At 35.5% G+C, this 13,168-nt stretch overlaps 1 protein-coding gene across 3 annotated transcripts in view; it reads right to left on the reverse strand.

Moving 5' to 3' along the window:
• The window catches only part of pak1 (p21 protein (Cdc42/Rac)-activated kinase 1), a 63,233-nt gene that overhangs the window by 7,562 nt on the left and 42,503 nt on the right, over positions 1–13,168 (reverse strand). For 2 of the 3 annotated variants that reach the window (XM_044118677.1, XM_044118678.1), the window contains 9 exons: positions 11,298–11,445; positions 11,040–11,077; positions 9,638–9,751; positions 6,623–6,857; positions 4,511–4,574; positions 3,901–3,949; positions 3,265–3,377; positions 1,194–1,311; positions 348–447 (listed from right to left, as the gene is read on the reverse strand). In XM_044118677.1, the coding sequence (XP_043974612.1) occupies positions 348–447; positions 1,194–1,311; positions 3,265–3,377; positions 3,901–3,949; positions 4,511–4,574; positions 6,623–6,857; positions 9,638–9,751; positions 11,040–11,077; positions 11,298–11,445 (979 nt within the window). Of the gene's footprint in view, positions 1–347; positions 448–1,193; positions 1,312–3,264; positions 3,378–3,900; positions 3,950–4,510; positions 4,575–6,622; positions 6,858–9,637; positions 9,752–11,039; positions 11,078–11,297; positions 11,446–12,825; positions 12,920–13,168 lie in introns of those variants that run through there. The other variant, XM_044118681.1, reaches the window with a different exon arrangement.

The following is a 13,168-nucleotide window of genomic DNA, read 5'->3' on the forward strand; positions in this document are numbered from 1 at the left end:
AGAATAAAATAAAGAAAAAAAGGGAGAGAAAGGAAGGAAGAAGATGGAGAGAAAGAAGAATAGATAGAAAATAAAAAGGAGAAAAGAAAAGATGAAAGAAAAATAAAGAAAGAGAACTAATGGAAGAAAAGAGAAAGAAAAAACTCAAAAAGAAACAAGAAGGAAAAAGAAAAAATAAAGAATAAAAATAAAAGAAAAAGAACAAAAGGAAAGAAAAAAACAAACCAATAAGAAAGAAAGATGGACAGAGAATGAAGGAAACAAACTTTAGAAAGAGAAACTTTCTCTGAAACAGAGCAGAGTTGTTTTGTGAAAGAGGAAACAGGAAGTGAAGGAGTGACACTGACTGAGCTTCACGGAGCCGTCCATGCCCAGCAGGATGTTGTCGCTCTTGATGTCTCGATGGATGACCTGGTTCGAGTGGAGGAACTCCAACGCCTGCAGACACTGCACAGAAAAATAAACTAAAATTAGAACATGAACAAAATACAAAACATTTATAGTTACATGAAATCAACTGAAAATTACCTATTTATTAAGGATGTTGCTTTTAGATTAAGATTAATTCAAACTAATTCAAGGCAGTACTAAAGGAAACATGGATCCTAACCTGGGCTGAGTTTTATTTAGACAACAACAACAAACTTGGAATGCACCTCTTCCGAACACCTGGAGTTTCTTACCTGTGTGAGTCAGATTATCTGCCACTACAAATCTGAACTGTGACCATTTTACCAGATTTATGTTTTAACACACACAGGGTAAAAAACTCTCAGAGTACAATTGGTCGGTTTGGATCAGACAGATCCAGCTGACTGATGAACCAGTGCAGATTTCTCTGCAGATGGAAACCAGGAGGAATTAGTGAGGCTGTGCGTTCAGACCCCAGCAGGTGAAGTGCTTGTAATTTAACTGGAGTCATTTAATTTAGTTTATTTTAAGTTGTTGGGGCCACAGTCAGTGGTTTCTGTCACTACAGAGAAAATGTTAGATGGGTTTCATCTGCTTTATGTGATGGATTTGGATTCACGGTTCATCTAGGTGATAATTAACTAAACCGTATAAAAATGAGCTAAACAGCCAAATGTTATATGATTATAATTTGACGGGTGAAAATAGAAAATAACAGATTTTTTTTAAATGACGGAGAACAAAAAAGTCTAACGCGACCTCTGATACATAAATTTTTTTACCTCTCTGCACACGGCAGCAATCTGAGCTTCATCCATGCAGGTTTCCGTGACGACGTCGGTCAGCGAACCTCCAGCCAGGTACTCCATCACCACCCACAGCTCATCGCCGACCAGGTAGCTGCACCGCGACACAAAACAGTACAATGAGCTGCTCTGTTTAACACAAACATATCTGAAAATATCCATCTATAACGCAATAATAATAACAAGAACAATAATTCATTTTATTTAGGGGCACCGTTCAACATACCCACAAGACTACTTAAAGGCAAAGTAAGGCAGAATATAATAATAATAGAAATAACAACCTTATTTTGTCTTATAAGGTATAAGGCTACCTTATAAGACAAGTTCAAACCAAATTAAGATAAAATGTTACAAAAATAATATGTAACTTAATAGTGAAAGTGAGTCAGTTTAAATGTAAATCATCGGCAAATTGGGTTTAATAAATTAAAAAATGTTCTATAAAGCAAAACACCAATTACATTTTATAAGTAAACTTTGTGTTTTCATATTTTTGTCTTCATAATAATTATCATAATAAAATTTGATCAAAAAGAGAAGAATAAGCTGTTATCTATGTCTCAGCACCTCCAGGAATAACAAAACTAAATCCCCTCTCAAAAGAAAACACTAGGTTGTCCTGATGTTGGACATTATCGGTAGAAAAATTCTGGCTTTTATATTTAAATGTTTTCTGAGCTGGTAAAGATCCACTGGCGTTCGGCCAGAAAGCAGCGATCCAGAGTTACAGCACCGAAATGAAACGCGACTCTAGACAGATTTATGTTGCTGAACCGTTTAACAGCCGAGAACAAACACATAAAACACAGCAACAGGGAAATGCTGTCTCCATGGAGACGACAGCGTCGCCACCACACTCCTCGGTGTGTTGCAATCAGACAGGTTTCTACGGCAACCAGACATGCCACATACGCATGTTTACCACTCAAGAAAAAAAAGAGATAAAACAGCTCTTTGGATGTTTTCCTGAAACTTCACAGAGCAGCTCTGTGGGCGTAAAGGGAATTCAACAGGGCCGTGTGTTTGGATCCGTCACTTTCTGGACGCTGGAACCTCCTGGAGAGGTCGGAGAATAGTTAATGAAGTCTCTACTTTTAAACATGTAAAAAGGTCAATTGTTTGGAAAAAATGAAACAAATAAAGAAGTTTTTCCCAGAACAAAACTCTAGTGAGTCTCAGTAAACAAATAAACTACCTCAAACTTCAAAGCTAGATCTATCTTTTCATCTTTCTCTGCAGAAGTAGGAGCTTGAACAGCCGCACTACATTTTACTTTAAATCACTTCCTGAGACACAACTGGCCACCTTAAATTGAATAAAGTTTGAAATTTGTGTTGAAGCTTTGGTTTTCAACCAATACAAATTCTCCAAAATAAGAGCATGAATGTAAACTACTTGCAGTGGGTGAAGATCTGTTTCCTTTTCTGTTTTCATCCCAATAACTTTACTTCAAACATCAAACCAAAATGGAACAAAATAAGACACAGAAAGTAGAGAACAAAAAATAAACATAAATATAACATCATTAAAAAATATTTAGTCTTTCAAGGGCAGGTAGAATTTGAATTTAGCACATTAGCATTCGCTAAATACCATATTGGTGTAGGAGTTTAGTTTTAGTGCTTTAGATTTAGAGTAGCAAACATTTTAGTTTGCCATTCCCATTATTGGTATAGTAGATGCAAGCATGTGAACTGTGTTAAATTTACCACTTGTCGCCACAAAAAACTTTAGCTGGAATAAGTATCTGATTCCAACTTTAGCATTAGCTTCCACTAAATACCATGCTGGTGTAGCGTTTTAATGTTAGCAGAACTACTGTTTAGTGCTTTAGGTTTAGTGCTGGTATATTACATCTGAGTATGGTAACTGTGCTATATCGACCATTTTCACCACTAAACAACTTTTAGTTGGAATCCGTGTTTGAAAACGAGGTGCATTACCTCCTTTAAAATGTTAGAAAGCCTAATCTAACAGCTAAAACCATTCGCTACCATCTCCTTCCCACATATTCTCAGCCTAAGGCTGTGCTGTGAGTGCTAACCTGTCCAGGTAGTTGACAATGTTTGGGTTCTTGTTTTCCCTCATCACCAGAATCTCGTTGATGATCAGCTCTTTCTTTGGCTGCTGCTGCAGGTTCATCTGTTTAATGGCAACCTGAGAGGAAAGTACACAAAACAAGAAAAACGTTGAAAAAAAACAAACAAAAAAACATGTGAAGAGGTGCAATAAGTTTTTAAGGAGTGAAGCGGGCTAATCCTGAGGGAGAAAGTGACGGATTAGCTATGAAATAATCCAGGATGTTTTGAGAAATTAAGTAGTTTGAGTCTTTCTATTGTGTGAAGTTCACCTGAACTCACAGTTTTTCTCTTCTTTGTGTTGTTTTGCTTTAATTAAAAGCATAAAATTAACCGACATTCACTTTACATGTCTCATTAGAAACATCAAACTAGATTTTATTTTTAATTTCAACTGAATCTAATTTATAGTGAATATTGTACATTTTCAAACATTTTATTCATGTGGTGTTTTTCTACTTTGCTTGGCAAAATATCCAAAGTAGTTGATTTTCTTAATGTAATCATCAGAAATGAATTATCTTTCAAAGATAACTTTATTTTTTTAAGTATTTTTGTTTGGCTTTTTTGTTACAAATTGAAAGAGAAGAAAACAAACCAACCTCTTGTCCTGTAGCGATGTCTATAGCTGTGTACACCGTACCAGAGGCTCTGAAAGGGAAAGGAAAGATCTAGTTTAGATGAGCTGGAGGCAAAATTAAATTATGCTATTTTAGAAAATATCAACATGTATTTTAGAATTAGAAACAATAGATATTAGATAATAGATAATAAAGACAAATCTTCCTAAATAGTTCAGAATAATGAAATGAGAAATATTTTAACTCCTCTAGACAAAAAACAACTTTTGTTTTTATTATAAAATCATCATCTATAAGTACAAAATAATTTATATCTTAGAAAATACACAAGTTAATTTCACTTTGATTCACATAATAATCAGATTTATTTATTAAAACTGTCACTATGACAGTACACGCTGTATCAACGTGTACTGACAGGGAGCCATTTGTTTTATGAATAATTGTTTTTAGTGATACAAAAACACCAAAATGCGTAAAATGTATTTATTTTCTCAGATATCTGGCTATGTGTGGACTGGGCCTAAAACAGAGTGTAGGGAAATTCATTAAAAGCATGTTGACATTTAATTATTTAGGTTTTTTAATGACTAAGCTTTAGGTAATTACCATGCTTTAATAAAGAACTCACCCCTGTCCTATTTTTTCAAACCGAGTATATTTCTTCTTGGGATCTCCCACGCTAACAATTGTTCCTGAGGAGAGAAAAGAGAAGACAAAAGCAGCAGAAATTAACTTCATGAAGATGTAAAAACAGCAGCAGCATAAAGACCTCCAGAAAAATAATAATAAAAAAAGTTTTTAATGATCATTTAAAGGTGATTTTATTGGATAGAAATGTAAAGTGATTTTCTATCGATTTGAAAACTACTCTACAGCATGTCTGCCAAACTTATTAACTATAATGCTGCATGCAAAACAAAGGGAAAAAACAAATATTGAAGGAAAATAATATAAAAAGAATTTAAATTAAAAAAACAAACAAACACAGCTGTTAAGTAAAAACTGTCAACAGCAGGAAAGATTTGAGGATTAATTCTTGGAAAGAACCACAGGCGATGACGGAGAGAACGAACAGCCAATCAGATTTGAGGATTGAGCAGGAGTGGGCGGGGTCAGGTCTGTCAATCAGAGGCGGAAGGACAAGCAGTTTCCTGCTCTTACCAGCAGAGGGAGACCTGAGCACATCTGAACAGGCATGGCGCAGGTTTAAAAATATACAGATTTATCCAAACGTCACTAATACACATCATAGCATTTTATCAGGGGAGTCAAGGTTTAGCATTTTTTATTTGAGCTGCATTGTTAGTCTCTTTGTTGCCACAGGGGAGAGCAGCTAAAAATAGACCAGAAGTCCAGCTCAAACAAAACACTGCAGCTTAATAATTAAAGTTGATAAAACTCACTGAGCAGGAAACAATGAGGGATGATATTTTTTTTTATTAATTGTCAGATTCCTAAGAATGAAATGAACCCTCTTAATCCCAATGCTGCTGCTTCCTCTGATCTAAAATCAGAAATGCTAAACATTTGATTCGTAAACATTAAATCAACTAAAAACACTTTGGTCAAAAACTGTTTCTGCATTTCTAGAAAAATAAGCTGCTTTAAAGTTAAGGAAGAAAATTACTGGAATATAAATCAGACAAAATATAACTGAGTAAACAATAAATAAACTGTACATGAGCTTTTTTAGAAGATAAAGTACTTTTATCCCAGATGCAGTTTGCTTAATGTTGTTTAAATAACAGAGGACTTGCAGAAGTCAGCAGCAGCTCAATTTAAACCTTAAAATAAACTCAAAATCTGTTCCCAGAAGGAAACAAAGTGATAAACAACATCTGATAAGACAGAAACCAGCAGCTGCTCTCAGTCTGCAGTCAGAAAAAACGGCTCCGTATTTCATTCTGGATCTGTGCACTGCAAAAACACAAAACACTAACTAGTATTTTAAGTCCAGGCTCTAGTGCTGATGTCTCAGTAAATATGAAATAAAACAAAATCAAGTTACAAGAAACTTTTCAGCAAGAATTAGAAGCATGTTTAAGTCATTAATTCTTTAATACTGATTTTAAAAAATACCAAAGGAAGATTATTTCAGCTACAATAAAAATTTTTTCCTGTGTTATAAGTGAAATAATCTGCCAGTTGAACCCGTAATTTGTCATCACTATTAAGGAAGTATTTAATTAAAACAAGATGCTATTTATTTAAATTAGTTTTAACTAAAACATTTTCACTAGAAACTAAACAAAAATACTTGGTAAGGTTTTGTGTTTTTGCAGATTCCTCCTTTTTCTAAATGCAGTATAAAACTGACTATCCAAGTTTTCTTTAGTATGAATTCACTTTATTTTTATTGAGTTCTTATTTGATTTGCGTCACTTTGACCAAACAGAACATATCAGTTCAATCAGAAAAAATAATTTTTTATTTTTCTATTCGGTCAACAGGAAATAATATCTGAAATTGATTTGACTTTATTATGCACTAAAACTTAAAAAGTAGAAAATACTGAACAGAGTTGGGTTTTTTTAATCAATAAAGTAGTATAAGGATGCAAAATCAGTATTTGTATAGATTAGATTAAATATTATTGCTGAAAAGTTATTAGTGAGTTAGTCTTGTTTTATTTAAAGTAAAATTTGGACCACAATCTAAACACAAAGACTTGGTCATATTTAGAGTTTTTGCAGAGTTTTGTGCAGTTGTGTGAAACCAGAACAGAGGCAGCCAGACTTACGTAGTTTCTCCAGGATCTCCTCGTCAGACATCTTCTTCTTCTTGCTTTTATCTTGTGCGCGGGGCAGAGATGGGCCGGGGGCGGGGCTTGCACTGGGGGGGCTGCTGGGAGCCGCCTCTGCAGGTGGGGCGGGGGTAACGGCGGCGGCGGCGGCGGTCGGTGGGATGATGGGGGAAGTGGCTGCATCTTTGGTGGAAGGAGGAGGGAGCGGCTCGATCACTGAGCGGGTGTAAATCTGATGACACAAAAAGGTTAATACGGCTTAAATAACATGCTGAAACTAAATTATGCTTTAAAATGTTTGCAGCAATTACTTAGGGCCTTACTAAGAAAAAAAAAGTACAATTACGAAAGGTATAACATTACAAGAATAAAGTCATAAAAGAATAAATTTGAAATAATATGAGAATGAATCATAATATTGTTGGAATAGTACGGTGGCTTTATTCTTTTAATATTCTGACTTTATTCTTGTAACTTTACCATTTCTTTATTTTCTTAGCATGGCTTTAATACTCCATTGTAATTTAGAGAAGATCTATAGCCAAGTTTTATTTTAGCAAAAAACAAGAAACTTATGAAAGGACGTTAAAAAATTAACTCAATTAAGACGGAACTGAAGATAAATTGAGAGAACAAATAGAAAACAGCAATTTAGACTCATTCTCATTTCCAGGGTTTTAGGGCAAGTTCAACATTTGCTTAATATTTCTAAATCTTGATAGCAAAAAGCAACTTTAGACCTAGTTTTTGTTACATTTTCCGACTGATAAAATCCAGAAAAACCTCTGAATAGTTTTTTAAAAACAGATATTTTAGGTTTTCGGACCGTCAGGATGAGAAAAGTCGGTCACTGAATGCAGGGCTGCGTTTGTCTGTGCAGGCATGTTTGTGATGGTGGGAGTCAGTTGCATTAAAAGCCATCGCCGTGGAAACCCTAATGGCACCGTGGAAGCAGCCTCTCCACCGCCACCAGTCTGCGTGTGTGTGTGTGTGTGTGTGTGTGTGTGTGCGTGTGCGTGTGTGGGCCTGTGTGTGTGTGTGTGGGCCTGTGTGTGTGTGTGTGTGTGGGCCTGTGTGTGTGTGTGTGTGGAAGGAAAGATCGGCATACATCAGTACATTCTAACACTTAAACAAAATGTTTACTTCTCATAATATTGTGTGTAAAACTTCAGGTTGGTTTATGTCGTTTCTTCCTACGAATGGAGACACTCCTAACAAAGTTCAGCTTCTATGCACCACAAATCTGGAACAAACTTCCAGAAAACTGCAAACATTCAGAAACACTGAGTTCCTTTAAATCAGGGCTAAAAACCAACATGGTTAGAGTTTTCTTTGATTCATAAAAACTGGAACATTGATCAACATATCTGATGTAAATCTGCTAAATGATTTTGATGATGACATTTGATGAAGAGAAATATTTATTGGATGCTTCATAATAGGTGACTTTATGTTGTTTTCATGATGTAAATTAATTAATTCCAACAGATAATTTAGGCCTGTAACTTATAACACCCGAGAATTAATATGGAGCTTTCTGAACAAACAAATTAAAAATATTTGATTTTTGATTTATTGATTAGATTTTTTAATCGAGTGTCAATATGCTTTTTGTTCTGTTTTGTTTTTATAAATAGCATAATCTATCTCAAATATCTAGCTGAGTCTATTACCAGAGCATTACAGAAATACAAAATTAAGTTTTTTTTTTTAAACTAAGATTTTACCACAAGGTGTCACTAAATCAGACATACTGGATTTTTCTTTTAATCTTCTGCTACTTTTTCCACAACAGTTGAGTCATTTTTGGCATTTAATAAACTGCTACACTGAATTAAAAGGTATCTCAACGTATTGTTTGATTTTACACCGCAACATTTTAAAAGTCCAACTTGTTACAATTTATTTAAATAATCTTAGCTTGTCAGCTTAAGATAATACTGTAATATATTTAGTACACATCTTCATAACCACAGAACAGATCAGTTATCATGGACAAGTTAAAAAGACAAAAGGTAAAATCTGAACTGTTCGGTAAGGGAAAAGTTTTAACACTCCTCACCTGAACTGCAGGAGGACAAAGAGCTTCTTTGAAAGAGTTTCTCTAAAGAAAAAAGGTTTCCTTGTGACTGATCTAAACACTGAAGGCTTTGTCTTCTTATTATATCGACAATCACTCCAGAGCAAAAAAAAAAAAAAAGAAACACTGATATGACTGAAAACTGACTTCTTGTCTCATGTTCTTTCCTCTAAATTAAAATTACAGCAGTCATTTAATTTTCTGCAGTAAAAATAGTTTGTATGTAGAGTTAAAATGATGGGTGGAAGAGGATTTTGTTGAGCCTGACAGAGGCATTTCAAAGATTATTTTAACCATCTTATTTTTCTTTACTTTGTGAGAAAAAAAAACTTTCAAAAGAAAAATTTTAAGGTTGCAGCATGTAACGTTTATAAAAACCATAAGTTTTTATATATTTGTTAAAACTGTCACCATGTTATGAAAGTTTGCTATGAGACAGATAATCTGTGAAAAGAAATCGCTCTACTCCACCTTCTCCTTGAACTATTATTGCCTCTCAGCCAAAAACAATGAATCAGAGACAAGAGGAGGGTCTTAGTGCTGTCAATCAAGTTCTTTACTTGATGGTAAATGTGCTAAAAAAGGGAAAACAACTTATTGTTATAGATAACTGTTTATCCACCATTAATGGAGGCTATGCTAACTAGCCGTAGCATTTATGATAAGCTCTAAGCCAAATGGAGGTGATTGACAGCACTAAGACCCGCCTTCTGGCTCTGATTGGTTGTTTCTAGTTAGCATTGGGAGACAGATGGAGGCGACAGTTTCAATAAATATGTAGTAAAATATTTTTGCATAAAAATACAGAAATATATTTTTCTTTTGCACAAAATATTTTTGTACAAAAGTAGCTTTATGGCTGAGTTTTTGAGTAAAGTTTAAAGGATGCATGAATTAAAGAAAACGATAAAGAAAGCGTGTTTGTTTCTTACCGACTTGGTGTGCTCAGGGCGGGGGGCGATCACCGGCGGGGGCTCAGCCTCGTCTTCGTCTTCATCCTCGGACACGGTTGCTATGGCAGGCGTCTCCGACACCGCCTTGGAGCTCTGCGTGAGGTCACAGGGGAAGAATGGGCGGAGCCTCAGTGACTTTATGGTGACATGAGCGATCATGGACACCAGCCCCATCATTGCTTCCTGCTGTCACTGCAGCTTCCTCTGCTGCTTCTTAGTCTCATCACTCTGCCGTTCTCCTGCCTATCTTCAGCTCAACTTCCCTCCTCTGCTTGTTGTTCGACTTAACCTGCCTCTCTGTCTGTCCACCTTCCTCATGGTGGGCGGCGTCTGAAAGCCCGGCTCAGGTCTGGATCCTGGAGCCGCGCTCTGTTCTCTCCCGGTGTCTGTGTGGTACTCAGAGGCTCGGCCCGTGGCCAAGCTGCAGGCAGGCAAACGGCGGAAGGAGGAAAAGATGCTGATTCACAATGCAGGGAGGAAGAGAGCATCTCAACGAGTGCCTCCCTCTCTTTCTGTTCAGCTGTTTGGTTTGAGGGCATCCGTCAGACAATGTTTACAATTTGGATAAAAAGATGGTGTCTATTTGAGGGTTAATGAGTGCAGTCTTTCAACGAATCAAAAAAACATCTGCGAAAAAGCTGTTTGATTATGGAAAAACAACAAAATGTTTAATCTAAACACAACTAACTATTAAAAACTACACCAAAAATAATTGGGAAGGGTCTTACCAAGAATGTTTGGTCTAGTTTTTAATGCAGACATCTAATTACACGTGAAATAAGACTAAACTTATTTATCAACAAGATATAGTAACTTGTTTTATGTCAACAACTTTTAGTCAGTTCTAGTTGCACTGAAAGGTTTTTTCACTTACTATATGTCTTTTATTATAAGTTAAGTAGTCTGTCAGTGAAACTATAACTTTTTCATAAATGCTAAGGGATTATGGACTTGAAATAAACTCCTATGTCTTGTGAGTTAGTACACTTGAAATAAGAAAAAAACAAAAAAAATAAATAAAAATACTTGGTAAGATTTTGTGTTTTTCCATTGCAAAAATTATGATTCTTCTTTTATTCTGTCAATTAATTTGACTTTATTATGCTATTGTCTTTAGGTGCTTGCATTGATTTGATCCAATAAAATAAATGTTACAAGACATTAGAAGAAAATCCCCAAAGCTCACACTTTGGAAAATTAAGTGAATTTCGAAGGTGAAATTATGATTATCTAAGGCTTTTAAAGATCTTTCCAAGATATTTATTAAGATTACAGAAGGTGAAATATATACTTCTATCAAAATACTAGAGAATAATTAACAGAGATCATTTATACCAGTTTTAAAGCTTGTGATTTACTCTAATAACAGAATTATTCTTACCGTTACAATGGAGGAGTTGAAGGCGTCTGCAGTTTTATCTGCAGGGAGATAAAGAGGAAAAACTTTTCTTAAGGTTCAGGAGATGCACATCGCTTGATTTATTTTTAAATCTGGAGGTTAATGTAAGATGTAAAGCAAAAACAGTTTAATTTGATGATTAATCTTGCTTCATTTTATGCGATGACCAAGTTTCTCTAAGTGTTAAATAAATTTTTGACTCCCTTTCTGTGAATGAAATAAAGCGTTGTGTTTTCATACCAGTGAAGCTCATGTATTTTTGGCTGTTGGCCGTTTCCTTCGAGTCGTAGAACTTTAAGACGTCAAGGACGGCCTGAGGATTCTTCTTCTGCTCCAGTTTGGTGATGTTGGACGTCTGCAGCAGCCGGGCCCATTGCTCCGGCATGCCCTGCAAAACACAACCACACACGCAGTCGTGTTTTCATCACTTGTGGGGACTTCACATTGACTTCCATTAATTTCTACAACCTAACCCTTAGCCTATTCCTAACCATCAGACACCTAACCTTTACCTTAAACCTAACCATCACAGACCTAACGACTAACCCAAAAACAACAATTCCCCTCATGGGGACCAAGAAAATGTCCCCACAAGGAGCAATGGTCCCCATAACCCCACATTGTAGACAGAAATAGGTTCCCATAAGGATATGAAAACCTGGTATATATATATACACACACACACGCATACACGCACACACACACACACACACACACGCGTACACAGTTTAAGACACTTATTACTTCATGCACTTATTTCAAGCAACTGCATGACAACCATTCAGCTTCATGCAGACTTAAAATCTCACTCTGTGCCCTATTGATCAGGCCAATCAGGATGGAGCTACTTTTGTTCGCTATAAGGTGAAAAAAAAGTTTTCTAATTGTGATTCTGGTCAGCTTGAAAAACAAATTTAAAAAATATTAACTATTTTTAACTAAAATACCAACTATAGTTGGTATTTTACTTTTTTTTGTCTCCAAGTGTATTCTTCAAGTAGTTCGATGTTTATGTTCATGCTCTTATTTTGAAGTGGGTTCTCCTTCTTTCTTTTTCCCCAAACAACTTTATTTCAAACAGGAAACATACAGGAGCAAAATAAAATTGACACTAGAAAAAAACAATTATCTAAATTGTAATTTCATAATTAAATTGGTGTTTGAGTGTTGTAGTCTTTCAACGGCAGATATAATTTGAACTGAATTTAGCAATTTAGCATTAGCACTGCTGATGTTTATGATTAGTCCTTTAGGGTAAAAACAACTAACATTCTACTTAGCTATTTTGTTATTTTTATGTTTTTTTTTATGACAACAGATTAAAAAGTCAAAGTTCTGTTGCACTAAAATTTTGAAATGTCCTGCTGGGAAAACTTAATATTTAAAGTCTAATAAAATGTTAGAGAACCGCTGATCAATTCAATAATTTTCCAGACTTTCTGAAAGTTGTTTTTAAGTTTCTTTCAGACAAATTCTTGACAATTTTTTGAGAAATCTTTCTTAATTAGGTCACTTTCATGAGCCCCACTTTCCGAAAACATGTTAACCAGATGGAGACTTTTTGCTTCAGCTCTGAGTCTTCCTTTGTTCGACACTTGTCTAAAACTAGTTTTTTAAGCTGTCATAATCAGGTAAATAAGACTAGAGTGAAAATAAATCAAAGTAAAAATAAAAAACAGTCTGCAGATGACAATAAGTGATGGACTTATTGAATGAGTGCTGTCCAACCCAACTCCAGTATAACACAGCAGTTTTGTTGTATTTGTACCTTAGTTAAGCAACTGGGTCACATCTCCTTGTTTTTCTGCTCTTTCTCTCGCTCTCTTCTGTCAGAATCAGTCCATCACAAAGCCGCTCAGTTTCTGCTCCATCACTCCATCCCTCCTCTGACCTTTCCTTCATTTTCCACCCACTCTTTGCTAATCGCCGCTGCCTGTTTAGCAGACAGTGAGGACTCTTTGCATGCACGTATAACACTGAACTGTGACCCAGAATGCAAACAAGGAAACAATAATTATGCACTCGCAGAGAAGATGGGAGGTTTTTTTTTTAGTTTTACACACAGCAAAACTCGCAGATAAAAGAGCTTGGTCAGGCAGATCAAGTGACTC

The sequence above is a fragment of the Gambusia affinis genome, linkage group LG06 (genome assembly GCF_019740435.1).
Source record: "Gambusia affinis linkage group LG06, SWU_Gaff_1.0, whole genome shotgun sequence".
Classification (NCBI taxonomy): Eukaryota; Metazoa; Chordata; class Actinopteri; order Cyprinodontiformes; family Poeciliidae; genus Gambusia; species Gambusia affinis.